This window comes from Odocoileus virginianus, chromosome 13 (genome assembly GCF_023699985.2).
Source record: "Odocoileus virginianus isolate 20LAN1187 ecotype Illinois chromosome 13, Ovbor_1.2, whole genome shotgun sequence".
Lineage (NCBI taxonomy): Eukaryota > Metazoa > Chordata > Mammalia > Artiodactyla > Cervidae > Odocoileus > Odocoileus virginianus.
Window position 1 is genome coordinate 46,848,269 of NC_069686.1, and position 18,597 is coordinate 46,866,865.

At 33.7% G+C, this 18,597-nt stretch overlaps 1 protein-coding gene across 1 annotated transcript in view; it reads left to right on the forward strand.

Annotated features, from left to right (window-relative positions):
• Positions 1–18,597, forward strand: part of LRP1B (LDL receptor related protein 1B) — a 2,064,747-nt gene that overhangs the window by 1,799,762 nt on the left and 246,388 nt on the right. Inside the window, 3 exon segments of the mRNA XM_070476260.1 lie at positions 11,861–12,049; positions 12,897–13,045; positions 17,866–17,959. Coding sequence (XP_070332361.1) covers positions 11,861–12,049; positions 12,897–13,045; positions 17,866–17,959 — 432 coding nt within the window.

The window sequence follows — 18,597 nt, forward strand, 5'->3', positions numbered from 1 at the left end:
TGTCCAGTGAGAAATGGCAATTTCAGTGTTCTCCAGATTGAAATGCTGTTTTGAAGTTTAAATCTGTTTTTACACAGAAACAGAGTGATTCTAAATATATTCTAATCACAGTGATTCTAAATAATAATATAATTCTTATAGGTCTATATTTTGGGGACTAATTTCTTACCACTCCCAAACCATAATCCTCCCCTGAGAATTTTAGGCTTTGATGATTGATAAGAAGTTCTAAACCTTTACTGGAGCACAAATCTTTGGGTTTGAGTCTCAAACTGGAGAAGGAAAACCCTTACTACCCTTTAAATGTTGGGGAACCTAAGGATGTGAGTGGGCTGGGATGGGATCCACTGCTAGAAAGCTTTTTCACCCTAAGATGTGTGTGTTGCTTCTCTGGGTCTCAGTCACCTCGTCCATAGAAATAAGGGTATTTGGGGAAATTGCATCAAAGGGGAATTCCAGAACTAAAGTGCTAACCTCCAGTTAGGTGGATCACTTTAGAATTTTTGCCAAATTCTAAAGTTTTAATTTCAGGTTAGTCTTCAAGTTAAGCCTGACAGGGGTTGAAAATCTGTAATAATCAGATGTATTTCCTTAATTAAAATCTCAAATTGCCTATCCAATATTCAGTTTTCTCTGAGTGTTACTGCAAAAGTTATTAACATCTTTTAAAGTTGTTATTTATGACCTTATGAAATTGATAAGAGAGGAGAATACTTATGTTCTTGATAATGATGTTGTATTAGATGTTTTGCATGTACTATTTATTACTATCATTGTTGATTTTCAGTGGAAATTTTCTTGACTTACTACTGTTGTTCCAAGAGCTGGAACCATCCCCTGATAAACTCATACTTTATCAGAAGTCTACTGTGTTCAAGAAACTGCTTGATGTAACAACACATGCTTTTTTAGTCGTTCCATCAAGTGAGCACTATATGTCATTAAAGTCATTTCCTGCAAGGAAATAGGTTTACAGAGATTAAGTAATTTGTCCAAAGTCAAAGAGCTTGTCCTTAGAATTTGAATCCAGATCTAACTAGCTCCAAAACCTCTCCCACAGGTTCACCCTTGTCTTTGAAAGGTTGGCTGATGGACTTGTTGTCTGCTTTCTATAGTTTCTAATAGCGACAGTTACAGCATAAATGCACTGTTACACAAATAGAAGTATATCCATACTTGAATTTTCTCAGATTGATGTACAAAGTAGACATAGATAAGTTACAAAACATTTGTGAAATTAGCAAACAAAAACTTAAGTAATCAGAACATAATTATTCTTAATGATAGTGTGTCTTGTGTTAAATCTAATTTTTGTGTATTTATTTAGAGGGGTGAAGAAAGCAGTCGTGTTAATAATGTACACCTTGCTTTACATAGGGGCATTTTAATTTTACTGTTTGCTCTTTCCAAACTAACTTCATCTGTTGCCTATGGGAAGACTTCTAAACCTTATTTGAAAATTTATGTTACATAATTCTGAAATTTGAACACAGCAAAGATCTTTTGTCATTAATTTTATGTGTTGAAAGAATAGCTTTCTCTGAATAAAATGTCTACAAAATAGGTTACAAATATCTTCTGAGAAAAATTTCAGCCTTCATTCTGCTCATCTTCATGTTAGAGATTCTGTTTCCCATTTAATAAAAAGAAAATGAAATACCAGAAAATTACATTTAGATAACAATTTCATTCTGCCTGCTTTTATCAAAGAACATAAATTCAGAGTTAGTTTTCTTCATTTTGTGTGAGTTGCCGTTGAACTTGAGATAGAGAGGTAGTTTCTTGACAAAAAGACTGAAAATACTGTGTAAATAGTAATAACAAAAGGGTGAGCTAAAAGAAACGTTGTTGACCTTGAGTTTTAAAATGCTTTGTTCTCAATTTTTTTCAAAATATTCTTCTTTGGGTCACTGAATGATTTAACCTTGTGTTAAATCAGTTTGGCCATGTACATTTTTAATCCAGCATACTGGAAAAACATATACTCGTAACTACTAATTTCTCAGAAGAGTAATCATTGGTTATGATTCTAAACTACAGTTTATCACTGAACTGTCTGTTTTCTGGAAAAATTGTTTAAAATTCATGCGATTATGTTGACAATAATTTGCTTCTGTGCTCCTAGACCTGAATCCTCATGTTGTAGTGTCAGTATTGTAGACCAGCTCTTTTGCTTGGTTATTGTTCTGGGACTCTAGTTTGTGTTTTGAGGGGGCAGTTCTGTGTTTGGACTTAAAAATCCATATCATAACCCATGCAGTGATCATCTAATCAATGTTGGGAAAATAATCCAGATCTCAGCATGCTACTGGTGAAATAGTCAGTCTATTTAATTGGTTTTGTTCTGAGGGGGAAAAACACTGAAAAAGACAAAGGGAGCATTTTGTGCTTATATATCCTGCAACTCTGTAGCTGTTGCACTTAGGTTTTCAGAAAATGTAAATATTCATTGAAGCCCACTGAAAAAAGCAGAGAATCTAATAAACATCATCATCCAATCTTACAATATTCTAGAGTGTTTCTTTCTCGGTAAGATATTGCATTTTAGTGCTTTTGAAAAAGTTCCCTATCATTCACAGTCCATTACAAATAGTCGACTTCACAGGCTATTTTATGCCAACAGTGTTGATGTGCTGCTGTTTACAATACAATAAAAGTTAATGGAAGGGAGCAAAATGCAATTCAGTTACTATAGAAATGTTCCTGAACCAGTAAAATAAATTGAAATTAACTGCCATTTCTAAAAATTCTTAGAATTTCAGTGTCAATCATGTCCTTTACTTTTGTTTCTTAAATAGAAAATGTTACATTAAATTGTGTATATGTTTAAATAGCTTATTAGTTTGCAAATGTCACATATGTTCCATATACTATTTTAAAATATAATTTCAAGTATTACCATAATATGACTTTTTCAGCCACTTTCAGCCACAGTGTTATCTATCCCAACTATGACATGGTACAGCCTTGGGGATTAGTAAATTTAGTTTTGGTTAGGTTACTCTCTAATTTAGGCAAGTTGCTTTGCCACACTATAGTTCAAAGTTCTTATCCATAAAACAGATAATCAGTCAGTGATTTTCTAATATTTCTGAAAGGAATTGACTGAGGTTGAAACTGGGACAGAGGAGGTCTGTTCTACCAATTAGTACACTTATCCCTAGTTATTCCTAGGACTTCTAGATCACACTTGAAAATGCTTGTAATGTATTATATTCTCCTCTGTTTTTATTCTAGAAGCATATTCATAGTTGTAGGAATGTGTGAAGACCAGATACTGCATTCATGCAAATGGCTTTACCTGATAATCTGTCCCAAAGGCAAAGTGCTTTTCAAAGACTTCAGCTTTCATTAGGACTCTCAAACAAAACATTCCTAATGCATACGTATGTGGAGTGTCATAACTTTTATTTGCTGCTGCTGATCAGCTCTGAAAATACATTTCCAAGTATCTGTAAAGTTTTGTATCACCAGTAGAAAAGTCCGGAGAGTTTCAAAGTGACTGGAATATATCTTTATGAAGTGCATATAGCAGTGTTTACATCAGAGATTAGAGAGCAGTGTAATCATCAAGAGAAGATATTTATAGGCACAGCCCAGTTTTCAAAATAAAAGAACTATAATTTATGTTGCATGCTGATACATCCTCACATTTATTAACAAAATACCCTTTTTAAAGATAAAATATTAAAGTGGCCATCTGAGAAGTGATAGGTGCTAGTTGCTCAGTCGTGTCCAACTCTTTGCGGCCCCATGGACTGTAGCCCTCCAGGCTTCTCTGCCCATGGAATTTTCCAGGCAGAAATACTGGAGGGGTTGCCATTTCCTCTTCCAAAGCATCTTCCTGACCCAGAGATCAAACCCATGTCTCTTGTGTCTGCTGAAATGACAGGTAGATTCTTTACCACTAACATCACCTGGGAAGCCCATATATGAACTTATATCATGAATAATTTAAAAATATACAAGTAAGGGACAAGTGAGGCCAATACAGGTGGCCACCTGATGCAAAGAGGTGACTCATTGGAAAAGACATTGATGCTGGGAAAGTTTGAAAGCAAAAGAAGAAGGTTTCAGGGTGAGATGGTTAGACAGCATCACTGACTCAGTGGATATGTACTTGAGCAAACTCCAGAAGATAGTGGAGAACAAGGAAGACTGGCTGGCTGCAATCCATGGGGTCACAAAGAGTTGGACGCAATTTAATAACTGAACAACAAGTGAGGAAGGGAAAGGGATTAAGTTATATTAAACTAAATATTCCTAATCTATGTAGAAAGTATATATTATTTGAGGTGGTGAGTAGACACAAGGAGGCAAGGAATTCTGGTAAAGGATAGGCAAACGATACCTTCTGCCATTTTTATAGTGGCTTTAATTTAAAGAAGGGCTCTAAATAATTTCTATAATTTACCACCATGTATTACATTTATTTAAAAAGTTTATAGATGTAAGTGTCCCACTGTAAACTACTGCATTAAAGAGGAACACATAACTTTTATTTGGACATTTAATCAGTGTCAGTATTCAAAATCAGTCACATATAGTAGACACCGTGGTAGAATTAGCCCATATCTGCTGTGCACTATGACATATGCCAAAAGGAAGAACTTTATTTTTCCTGCTCTTCAGGGTCTCAGTGATGGATGAACTTATTGAAAGATACTATTTTTGTTGGAAAAAATAAATTTTGAACATTTTATCATCCTATTTGCTATGTTGACTATTAGTGTTTCTACCATTTGTTAATGCTTTTCTTCATTTTGAACAATGGATTATGGATGCATTTGCCTGAATTTTTTTTGTTGTAGTATTGTTTCCATTAAGTATGATTGTATTAAAGAGTAGGCAAATGTTCAAATGTTCATGGAGCAAATGTTAAGTGGAACATTTTGTAGCCTGTTGTAGATGGTTCTGAGGAAATAATTATTTTTAAAAAATCTGCAGATAATAACACTGAAGGGGATGCATAATTACTAAAAAAGATTGAATGTCCTAGACCCAAAGGGTACATAAAGCTTACTGCTTTGATGGAACATTTGTAACTAAAACTACCGACTCAGCAGCAGTCATTGTCTGGAAACTGTGGTGCCATTTTGCACTCCACCCACTCCCCTCCATTACTCTTCATAAACTAAAACTGTTATTCACCCATATACCCACCACAGTCATGAATCTTCCACTTTCTTTGACATATAAACCAGTTTCTTCCATCTTCTAGTTTCGTCATCTGTTTATCAGCCTACATTCCTTCTGTAGCCCTTGATTCATCTCACCTCATTTTTTGAATGCTAATTGTTTTTCTTTGTTTAATTTCTCCATTTTGGTTTTCATGTTCTACTTTTTAAATTAATCCTCTGACTTCTCTACATCCTGGATTGCACATTATCCTTTTAGAAAGAAGTTGAGGAAACTGTTAGTGTCAAGGTCTCAGAAAAGAGGATTGGTGAAGATCCTGATCTTCTCTTCTGAGTCAGGCTATTTCAGTCAGACTAAATAGCTTGCACAGTACTGCATGGAAAATGTCTGTCACTGAGGGTTTTCATTCAGGGAAGAGATATGTGAGATGGAAAAAAAAATATTGGAAGTATTAACTGGAGGGAGTTCTAGTCTACCTTTGTATCTTTGCCATGTTCTGTGTGCTAGAAAGCTAACTTCTGTGGACGGCATTACCCCAGCTCTTTTACCATTCAGCCTCAAATTGGATTTAAACCATGGGAAGAATTGACAGGAGATTAACTAGTGGAAGAAGAAAGAAACCAGAGTATTCATTTAACCCCTTTCCTTCCATGCCCGACCACAGTGGTTTAGCAGGGGCTGAGCTCTTCCACCAATTGTCCGCTGCCATTGGTGCACGTGTGCCTAGACGCTTCAGTTGCGTCTGACTTTTTGCAGGCACATTGCCTGCCAGTCTCTGGACTGTCGCCCACTAGGCTGCTCTGTCCATGGGGTTCTCCAGGCAAGATTTCTGGAGTGGGTGGCCGTGCCCCGTTCAGGTCTACTCTGGGTAGGTGGCCCTTTTTCCTTCATTACAGTTTCCACCAGCTTCTGGTATCAGATTTAGGAAAGGAGTTAATCTATCATCAGTTCCTTAGCCACACTTCTGTAAATTATATTGAGAAAATAATATAATCCCTTGTACAAAGACTGACTTCTTTCAATGAAAGTCTTTTCAATTATCATTAAAAAATGTGTTCCCTGTTTACTATAGGAAACTTGGCTGACACAAAAAGACTGGAAGAGTTTAAAAGTAATGAGAGGAATTAGACTAATTTTGTTATGTTTCAATGTGAAATAATGTGAAACTGTACTTGGGGCAATGGCACCAAAATTAAGAAAAACGGAGTCTTAAAACATATTAAAAATCAAAACATGATATTATTTAACATCAATATTTTATTTCATATGTTTATTGATTTTAAAGTTTTATGACATTAGGCTTCCAAACTGTAAGTGTAAAGTGAGGGTCAGGTTGACTTTATTGGATCATTGAGGTTTTCCAAACAATACATAAATTCTTATTACTAAAAGAAAAGAAAAATCAATATTCAAGTTACTCTGTAATTTTAATTCCTTCATAAAAATAACTATATAATTTGGTGGTTGCATTCTATGAATTTTGTTCTTCTTGTAAAAATATTTATAACAGTTTTTAAATAAAAAAGTAAAAATTGTTCTGTATAACATTGTGCTAAATAGCACCTATATCCTTGAAGTAAATCTTAGAGAAAAAATAAGAAAAAACACAGAGCATCAGTAGTAAAATGTCTATTTAAGTACTAACTATAATTTCTATTTAAGATCAAAGATTTGTTGTTGTTATTCAGTCACTAAGTCATGTCCAACTCTTTGTGACCCCATGGACTGCAGCATGCCTGGCTTCTCTGTCCTTCACTATCTCCCAGAGTTTACTCAAACTCATGTCCATTGAGTTGTTGATGCCATCCAACCATGTCACCTCTCTTGTCCCCTTCTCTTGTCCTCAATTTTCCCAGCATCAGGGTCTTTTCCAGGGAGTTGGCTTTTCACATCAAGTGGTCAAAGTATTGGAGCTTCAGCATAAGTCCTTCCAATAAATATTCAGGGTTGATCTGAATCTGCCATTATTCCAATGCAGTATCTTACTCCAAACACCAACTATGAGATTTTAAATCAACCAAAGATGAGTTATGTGTTATTGGTTCATATTGTTCTTAAGTATTTAAACTAGGTTAGTCCAAAATATAAAATTAGATTGGTATTATCCAGGAATGTAATTATTTAACATGATAAATAATATTCAAAAAATGAATAATCAAGAGTATTATAATAGAGTACCTCTAACTGTGAGGCAACAGTTAAGCTGAAAACATATTCTGTACTTTCAATTTTTCTGTTTATTGTAATTACTAGGAACCTAATCAGGATTGTATCCAACTAGACTAACAGGAAAAAACTCCACAAAGGAATATTTCTTTGATTTATTTTTTGCCAAATATCAACTTCTTTCTCCTGATACATGTAGTCTATGAAATAAAAATTAGGAGCCTAGTGCTTGAGTGGAATGCTGGAACAGTACAATAAATAATGCTGTTACACAGAATAGAGGCCTAACTACAGAAAGCAGCTTTAAAATAGTTTTTTAAATATATAATAAGTACCTGTTAAACTGCAGCCCATGCGACACTTCTGTTTTTCTTCTGTCTTTTGTGTGTCTACCTGTAAAATAAAAGTTTCTTTGCATTTATTTTTTGCACTTTTCTTTTAATTAAACAAAGGCAGTCATGTTTGAAAGGGGGGCATATTATTTTTCTCTTAAAAAGGATAACCATTATCATTTTGAGAAAACATTGACTACTTTTTTCATAAAATCAATGATATCTTAGTAAGAATTTGTTTGTTAAATGTTTCCCTCACAACATCACATTTCATATTTATATTATATATATATATAGTTTATTTTGTCAGCTCCACTAACTACCAAATTACATTGCAAGACGTCTTTTTGTTGCTCTGTATTATGTATATGTATATAAAATACATATATGATATACTATGCAAATATATTGTAGGCTTCCCTGGTGGTTTGATGGTAAAGAACTTGCCGGCAATACAGGAGACCTGGGTTCAATCCCTGGGTCAGGAAGATTCTCTGGAGAAGGGAATCACTACCTACTACAGTATTCTCTTGTGCAGAATTCCATGGACAGAGGAGCCTGGTGGGCTGCAGTCCATGGGGATGCAAAGAGTGAGACACAGCTGAGCGACTAACACACACTTCCATATATATTACAGATATGTTGTAGGTACACACGCATACATATGTACACATGTACATACATATCTATAAGGTAAAAATAAGTAAATAGAGATACAACCCAAAATAAGCAATTTTACTTTCCTCATTCTAAATCAGGAATGTTTCTCATAACAAAGTATATAAGGCTCAGAATACCTTATTTACTCCCATTGTAGTCTGAACTCTCCATGAATTGATGGAAAAATAAGCATAGCATTCATTCATTTATGCTTATCATTTATCAGTTAATAAATAGGAATTTTTTCACAGAAAATTTATCAAATAACTCTTGTGAAGAAATTTTAGGTTCTAAATAAGAAAATAAGACATACTGCCAAGTTATGAGCCAAACCCTGGAAAATGCAACATGTAAAGGTTTTTGTTTGTTTTGCTCTCTTTTGTTTATCTTAATTTTTATTGGCTTTGTTTGTGGTACTAGGGAACACATCACTATCTTTCAGTAGCTTGTTGGAGCCACTATATTGTTAGAGAGGTGTGAGACTGGATTTCATAGTTAGTGTTTTTACTTCATTTATTTTCTCTAGAAGAGAGACTCTGATGGCTGTGTTTGATGCTTGTGGTTTGGGAAATAAGCATGTGTATCCAATCAATAGGCCTGAAGTGAGCTTTTAAAGCCACTAGTGATAGCCCTATTCTTTGTAAATATCACACAAGGAATTGAATCAAACAGATGGTCACTGGGCAAATGGACTAATTTTCTTCACTTTGACCTGACTTCTCTATGTGCTTTGTACATTCAGCTATGTGCCATTCTTCTCTGAAATGAGTTCATCTTTCTGATCTCTATTTACTTATATGACTATCTGATAACAGGGTTTCTGGTGGACAGTCACTGCATACTTAGAGGTAGCAAACTTGCCCTTACCTTAAATTGCCCCATGTCTGAAAATGACATTAATGGAACTGATTTCAAGTAATTAAATAAAATGATTTTCACATGGAGCTTAAGAAATTAGTCCCATTGTTTTAAATGCTTGTGTTAGTTTTCTAAGGCTGCCATAGACTTGGAGGATTAAACCACAGAAGTATATTTTCTCATAGTTCTGGAGGTTGGGAGTCCCAGATCAAGATGTTGGCAGGCTTGGTTTCTCCTGAGGCCACTCCCTTTAGCTTGTGTTTAACTGTTTTCCTACTGTGTTTTCACGTGGCCTTTTCTCAGTATGTGCACACCCCTGGTGTTGCTGTCTTCTTATAAGAACACTGTAATATTGAATTAAGGTCCCACTCATAGGGGCTTCATTTAACCTCCCTTACTTATTTAAAGGCCCTATCTTTAAATACAGGGATATTGAGGTCTAGGGTTTCAACATATGAATTTTGAAAGGACACAATCCAGTTCACAACCACACTTTACCTCACTAGGATGGCTTTCTCTAAGTGATGGCTAGTAGCTAAAGTGGCAAAGAACTCAAAAGTCAGCAATCTGAATTGGATTCAAATACCAATATCTTCATTTACTAGTTTTTTTTTCCCTCATCCTCTCTGGTCAAATTACTTGTTTTCCAGATTTTATCTTTGCTTTTTTATCTTAAAGTGAGGTCAACTATTTCATGATGGAGTTGTTTTGAGCATTAAATGAATAGGTGTACAAAGTTGAAATCTTTCTACAGGGTTTCTCAGTCTCAGAACTATTGATGCTTGGGCCTGATAACTCTTCCCTCTGGGACCGGAATTGCCTCCTATACTCATTGAGAACCAAGGGCCTATTTTCTGGCACCCATGGGCTGAATAAATGTCAATTTTAGTTACTTATTGAATATTTCAACAGGCTATGCTACTTTTGAGATGCTAAAAGATAAGTTCCTACAATAATTTCACTTTTTGTATAGAAGTTAATCAAATCTCTGGTGGACTGAGATTGTTTTAAAGTGGTGATTAATTTTTGAACCCCTAATTAATGATGTAATTACTTTCTTGTCATCTAAGGAAATCTGAGTTGAATATTTCTGAGACTTTTATTTTTTTCTGAAAATGTTTATTTTGGAAAATTTCAAACAAACACATTTATTGAAAAATTGTTTTGATGATCACATATCACCAAGAGTCATCCAATTATTAACATTTTGCCATATTTGTTTGTCTTTATGAAATGAACTTGTATAGCTGAAGGGGGAGAATGGTCATAGCTTATATAAACAACTGAGACATAATTCATTTTGGTAAAATGTCCTACTGTTCATCTTTCTTTATCCAGTTCTACTTATCAGTGTGTCAATGGGCTCCACATCTGGTAGTTACATGGATAATTCAGTTTGAGTTTCTGATCAAAGTGTGCACATCTGAATTTTTCTTAATTTCTTTACATCCTTCATATGCATAGTCTGTTCTTAGATGGACTTCTGACTAGACACTACATTATTTATAGTAGTCACTGAGTCTTATTTCTTTTGTTTCTACATTTTCTTAGTCATAGTGAATTCTCTGACCATATTTGGCCCACTTGAGTAAAAATAGGAAGTTATTAGATCAAAATTTCTGCTTCTAGTTAATAATATAAATTTACCCAGCATTTAAAAAGTAAGACTATACACCTCCTGGAAAAAAGTGAATTATATTTTAAATCTTTTAGTTTTTCAGTGACTGTTGAATATCAAACATTAATTCTGTCATTAAAATCTAATCTATAAAAAAGTGCATATTACCTAGATAGCACCTTTTTTCATTAATGAACATGTTGCAGGATTTCTAAAAGTAGATCTGAAAATTTATATTGAGAAATATTTTGGACTGTTTGTGCCAATTAGGGAATTTCCATTTTCTTTATTTATTGCTTTTTGTAAAAAATATTGAAGAAACCTCTATCACATTTTAAAATGATTTAACTCCAAACCACCAAATTTATTGTATCTTATTTACCTGATAGGACCCTGGAATCTCTTGAATGAAAAATTTACTTTTGTGATGCCTCAATCTACTATTTACATTTAAACCCAGTTGTGTCATGAACATATAACTATAAAACAATTTTAATCTGCAACTAAACAGGTTTATGGTAGTTAAATCTGCATGATACATTGTTATTTATCACATTTATATTTCTCCATCCTGATCCCAGCTTATTTTGCAAGTAAAAATAGTCATAAAACCTCAATGACTAAAATGGTTAATAGTAGTCTCATAGTCACTCTGTCTCCAGGTAGATGGATGTTTCATCCCGGATATATAATTTCGTCCATTTAAAAGTGGGAGAAAGCAGTACAGTGACCTGTGACTTTAAGGAGGATTTTAGTTAAAAACAACTGGATGGAGATATACATATATGTAGTTTTTAAAAGTTGGATGTTATTTGTTTCTGGTGAAGCAGTCTTTACTTTTGAGCAGGACCGAATTCATTTTCTTCCCAGTGGTTAAACCAATCTAAACCTGAGCAAAGCAACCTCCTGCACTAGATCCTGCATTCTCTTAACTGGTAATAAAGAACCTTGCCGGCCTGACAGGTTGTCACAGCAATTATTCACATGAAGTTCTGTCGCAGTTGTATCTGTCAGCCCATGTAGTATTGAATATTTTAACTGGCAGTCTTCCAAGACTGAACATTAATCTTACCATCTCCTATTACAGTCCCTAATCAAGATATTCCAGGGGTGATTGCACTAACATTGTTTGAAGACTACATCTACTGGACTGATGGGAAAACCAAGTCACTCAGCCGTGCCCATAAAACCTCGGGAGCAGACAGACTCTCACTGATTAACTCATGGCATGCCATCACAGATATCCAGGTGTATCATTCTTATAGACAACCTGATGGTAATTATTCTTTCCATGATTTCCATAAATGCATCAACATCTTTTAGTAACATTCCATTTTTTGTTTCCTTTAGGGTTAAGCATAAATTTATTTCTGAGGAAGATTATTAGATTTCATTGCTTAGAATAGTTGTATAGAATGCATTCAGCTGATATAAAAAACTGCTGTTAAGGGATATGGTTTCAAGATCAATAAAACTGCAAGGAATTGTTGATTTGTTGAAATCATATTAAGCTAAATGACATGAGTACAGATAGCTGGAGAAGTGAATACTGCATTCTTGAAATCATTTATTTACAAAATGGTTATAGGATTACAGTTTCTAGAGTGCTAGGTGAAAGAAACTATATTTAAGTAGTTCTGGGGATTCAAAAATGAGAACTGTATCAAGCATATGTCTAGTAGGAATTCTGTCAGGCCATATGGAATAAAGTTTTGATTATTTTGCTGAAAACATACATTTGCCTTAGAAAAGAAAGCTACTGTACTGTCAGATGTAAATCATCATTTCATTATTTTATTTTGCATTTATATTTCTAATCCTATGTATATAGTCATCCAAAATACTTCTAGTCTCTGTTTATTTTTCTGATGGACACTTTTTTCCTACTAAGATACTCACTATTGTAGAAATGCATTCTTAAAATTATTTAATGGTAAAATAAATATCATAGGGTTATGAGTAGAATTTGTAACAAAATAAAATTTTATTTATAATCTTGATGAGTACTTGATTATGACATGCTATTCAAATACATGTTATGAAGCTCAAATGTCTTATCCCTAATTGCATATTATATTATCGATCTTGATTATCATGTTTTTTTGTCTCTTTCTTACCTGTAGTCTCCAAACACCTCTGTATGATAAATAATGGAGGTTGCAGTCATTTGTGCCTTTTAGCTCCTGGAAAGAGTCACACCTGCGCATGTCCCACCAACTTCTATCTTGCGGCTGATAACAGGACTTGCTTATCCAACTGCACAGCCAGTCAGGTGAGTGGAGTTCTAGAAATCAGTTCATGGCATGTTTGAGGAAATTGTTATAAAGGTTCTGCCTGAGTTTTGTTTACTTAAACCAGTTTTGAAACATCAATTATTTTGGTTTGGTATAACATCAGATAAACATTTCATACATTATAGAGAGAGCCTCAGAGTAAAGGAAAAACAATTTGGTGCATATTGTTAAAATAGGACTTTAGGAAATACAAATAGAGTTCAATAGGAAGACAAAAAAAAATATGGAGACCATTCTTACACTGACCTACATAGAATAATGATGCAAATCATGAGTGAATATAAGAGAATGTCCACTCACAGCAGAATCATCAGAGGAGATTTGACCTATTCCAAGATGCCAGGGTGATTGAGACATGAAGTTAAGGATAAGATATATGCAGTTTAAACAAACAAACAAAACAAACAAAAACAGAATTTCTTAGGTAATCTGCTCTGTGTCACCATCTTTACCCCTGTCTCATTCCACAGAGTAAGTGGTATGGAAAAGATAGTTTTTAAAGTATTTTCCATATATTTTTATTTTAAAATTGTATGATCTAAATAACTTCCTTCTGAAATCTTTTTCTTCAAAATATAATATTTTTCAGTATATTTCAGAAGTTATTTTTTCTACTTAATGGCAGTTACATAGACTTAGCTGTTTTACTTCCAAAATTTGAAGAAAAGTCATATGGTATTATAACATTTGATTTTAATATTTGAGTAACTATCTTGTTTAAGATAAAATTGCCAAAAACATCATCATGTGATTTCCTTTTAAAAGTGACTAAATTTATTCTTAGGATTCTGTCTTTTGAATGTGTTTGTTTTCCAATTCTAGCAGTGGCAGTGGCATTATGGCAAAAGACTGAATTTCTCTTAGGGTGTGCTTATTTTCAAAGAGAAGCTAATCCTAGCTCAACTTGCCTCTTAAGTTATGACTATGAGGATCATCCTTTAAAGAACTATACAAATGAACTACATACTGCATACAGCAGTATGTATAGTGGTTTAGGGGACAGATTCTGAAGCCAGACTCAATATGACGAAAACCCTGATTGCTTTAAGTAAGCTGAATTATTTAATATCTTGGCTTTGTTACTTAACTTCTTGAAGACTCAGTATTTTCATCTTTTAAATGGGAATGATGATATTTCCAGGCATGTGTTATAAAGATTACATGGGAAAAGTAAGTGTTGTTGTTCTTGCCTTAGCCCTACAGTACAACTGGAATATACTTGAGTGTGTGTGCACTTAGTGTGAGCTGCCATCAGGAAGCTAGTTGAAAACATATGTCACAGTCTCTCTTTTATTTGCAAAATAATCTGTCACTTTAATTATAATCTTACATAAGCAAAGTTCATTACTTTTATAGAACTAGAAATTTGTCACTATGAGAGATAAAATAAGCAGCCTAGAGGTAAAATGTAAGAAAGAAGTCACATCTTTAAAGAAAAAAATTAAATATAAATTTCATTAATTTTGCTTAGTTTAGACACATTTTCAGTTTAACCTCTGGATTCTTCTGAAATAACCTCTATTCTCTTGATTTGGAGCAAATCAGAGTCCCTCTATTGAGGCCCAGCACTGAGGTTGTAGGTGACTTAGGAGGAATGATGCCTGCTTAAGCCCCTTACAATGTGGTGAGCCTTCTTAGCCAACTGAAAATAAAGCCAAAGGATGCTTGACACACAGATGAAAATCTTCAACAGCAAAACATACATAGTAAAACCTGAGCTTTGCTGTAGTCAGAAAAGGAGTTAGATGTTTCAAATTCAGTTCAGTTCAGTCACTCAGCCGTGTCCGACTCTTTGTGACTCCATGGACCTGCAGCACACCAGGCTTCCCTGTCCATCACAAACTCCTGGAGCTTGCTCAAACTCATGTCCATTGAGTTGGTGATGTTCAAATTACTAAGATAGCAAAGCCTAAAATTATATATACTCAATAGCAAAAAGTCTGATTAGTCAGTTTGATGAAAACATAAATGAACCTAGAAAAGTATTGTTCATATAACTAAAGTACTTCTCAGTTTGGCATCAGTGATTATATGACTGAGATATTTATAATTTTTCAAATACTCCCAATAACGTTTTGCATGAATTTGAAAAACCAACAATAGTAAGTCTGAACAGTGACAACAGAACATCATGGATCAGATATCTTTGTTTTCAGTACTTCCTGAATAAAACAGTTATCACTTTGTCTCATTTTTGAGAAAAAAGTTAATGAAGAGTAAAATTTCAGCTGAACTGTCAGTAAATGACTGTCCATATAAGTCTTGTGATTTACACAGTCATTTTATCATCGATTCTTTTCTGATATAATGGGAGGAAAAAAAGATATACTGCATACTTCTTTCAGAAGAATCAATTCATAAAAACACCATATTTAGTGAGGCAGATTTTCAAATGAAGCAGATAATTTGTGTACTTCAGAATCATATCAGAAGCATTTTGATAAAAATATTGCATTTTATATGTATCTTACTAAAGGACTTTGATTTGTTATCATTGAGTGGCTTCAGCCAATTATACATGCCCAAATATCATTGATTTAAAAAAAATAAAATAGGCAAATCACACCAATAAGAATTCTGTTAGGATTTAAAATGAACATATGAAAACCTGGTAAAAAATAAAAATTAGGTCCCATTCTTCTAGTATAAATCACTTCAAATATTATATTTAAATCTTTTTAATTAGAACATTTTTAATAAATTTAAATGAATTTACTTATTTTTAGTGGGGACATTTCCTATTTTGAGTAAATTTCACTACATGTAGTAATTACATTTTATCCATGTATCCATTTTAGTAGGAACATTTAGATTTTTTATATCTTCTTCTTGTGCATAATTGGCATTCTGCAATTAATTTTATGAAGATATTAGTCTTGGAGAGCATTTACCATGAAGAATGTTTCGTATTTATATTTAGCATTTATCTTTTTAAAGTAACTATATTTAAGTATGAAAAAAAACCCAGACACAAAATAGAAGAAATCTTCCCCTGAGACTAATGATTAAAATGATGTAGTTTAGCATAAGAAATAATAATAAATATATTTTAGCCTGGCCTTCCCTTAACTCAGAACCTTTTTATGTCCTTATTAAAAATGAAATGGTGAGCATAATCATCATGTTGTATATCATTCCAACAGTGGGTGTTTATATTTAAACCAGAAATATTCTGTAAAATTAAAAAGATGCATTTAAGTATTTTTTAAATCTTGATTAGAGGGGCTTGGAATATACTCAAGAGACTTGAAATTATCTTACTAATGTACTTTGATATACTGCAATGACTGGAAATGTTTACTGTTCAGGGCAATTGGTTTTGGAGTTAGCCTTATATCCCCAGCAGTCACTATCTATAATAGTAATATTCTTCCTCTGGTATTTTATGGAAACCACAAGAAACATGACCACAGGCTAAGTAAATATGGAAACTCAGTTGAACTGGGAGATTTTCACTTGGATTCAGTGCTCTGTTCCCTCTTATATTGCCAGCGGGTGGGGGGAACTTACTCTTTCATTAATATATATAGTAATAATATATGTATGTGCGTGTTAATCACTCAGTTGTGTCCAACTCTTTGCAATCCCATGGACTATAACCCATCAGGTTCCTCTGTCCACAGGACTCTCCAGGCAAGAATACAGCAGTGGGTTACCATTCCCCTTTCCAAGAGATCTTCCCGATCTAGGGATTGAAGCCGGGTTTCTTGCATTGCAGGCAAATTCTTTACTTATATATGTTTATAGGCTTCATGGATATCCAGTGAATATCCATGAATCAGCTCCAGAATATCCAGACAGTTTCAGTAAAGGCTTACATCAAATTCTGCTTTACTTAAAGACAGTAACAGTATTTAAAATGAGCAAACTTTAGCTTGCTAATCCACTTTCATTAGAGAAAATTGAACCTAGGTTATATATTTCTGTGTTACAAATCTGTCTGGCATGCAGCATGCTAAGATAAATGCCACCTTGCATTTAGTCACTCACATGGGAATTACAATAAAATTTGTTTTCTTTTTGAGAAGGAATAAATTTTATAAAATATCTTAATATTTTCAATTTCAGAAGAAGGAAAAATTTGAAGTGCTAGAATAAATCTACTAAGTGTATTGACTTTTTTCATGGCAACTATTTATGATGCATGTGCTTTCTATATGGAAAATGTGATTTTCTTTAGTTTCTTCTATCTTATGAGTATACACTGTAACTGAATGTTGCTGACAAAAGGACAAAATTGTGGTATGATATCACTAAGGAGTAAGTTGGCTGAGTTTTCTTGGTCACTGTGTATAGTTGACCAGTAGAGAAGCTAGTAGGAACAGCGTTTCAAATTAATTAAATTTGCTAAATTAAATTAGTTAAATTAATTCAAATTAGCAAAATGAATTCAACTCAATACCTCTTCCTGGTATCTCTGATGATTTTTAGCCATATTTAGTGTTCTTTAAACTTCTTTCTGTAGAGGGTCAGAAAATAACTATTTTAGGCTTTGTGAATCACATGGTCACTGTAGTAGTTACTAAACTGTTGTAGTGGTGAAAAGCATCCATAGACAATATGTAAATTCAGGAACATGTCTGCGCTTAGGAAATCTCAGGAGGTTTTCTTGAACAATGTGCTTTCCTCACTGATCTTTTTGCTCTTGCTGTGCATTTATTGCCTATGGTGGAATGCTCTAAGACTATTACAGTTCAGCTGGAGGGTAGGCTAGGCTGCTGTGTCCTGGTGAGTTTTTAAAATATCCATTATATATGAGTTGAGTTCTCTAATCTTTATTTTTTTCTATTTCTCAAAGTTTCGCTGCAAAACTGATAAATGTATTCCATTCTGGTGGAAATGTGACACCGTGGATGACTGTGGTGATGGATCCGATGAACCAGATGACTGCCGTGAGTACACTGGCAGATGTAGGAATTTAGAATTTAGAGCTCCTTAAATTCCCCCAGCTAGAAAACAAAAGCAAGATCTTAAGTTCTGGCTTCTGATAGTTTTGCAAAATTGGAATAGAAAGGTTTTAAATGTCCCTAGTTAAAAATACAACAAAAATTCTTGTATTATCTTTTGTATGTCTCTGATCACTATTACATTTATAGTGACACCATCAGCGATTTGTGTTAGTTTTCACTTTCTTGATTTTTTTTTAACTTGTAGAATAACTAAACTCTTCATGTAATGATCAACAAAGTAAAAATCATCATGATTTTGACTTGTTATATAGTTAAATTACAATAAAAATAGCCAAGTTTTCAGAATGCCACTCAATGACTGAAATCTTGCCTTTAAAGGTCACAGCCCTTCAACTTTCCTGTCAGTATTAAAATACTGTAAAGTCTGTAAAAGTCAGATTTTTTCCAATATAAGTCATTAGTTGGCTCTTAGGCAATTTATAGTGCTCTTAATAGTTGCCTTAAAGTGGCTACCAATTATATCGTGACATTTGACGATCATTGGCTTGGTTAGGTTCTTTTTATTAATTAATTTATTTTTATATATATTTGGTAACCTAGCTTTTAATAGACAATCAGGG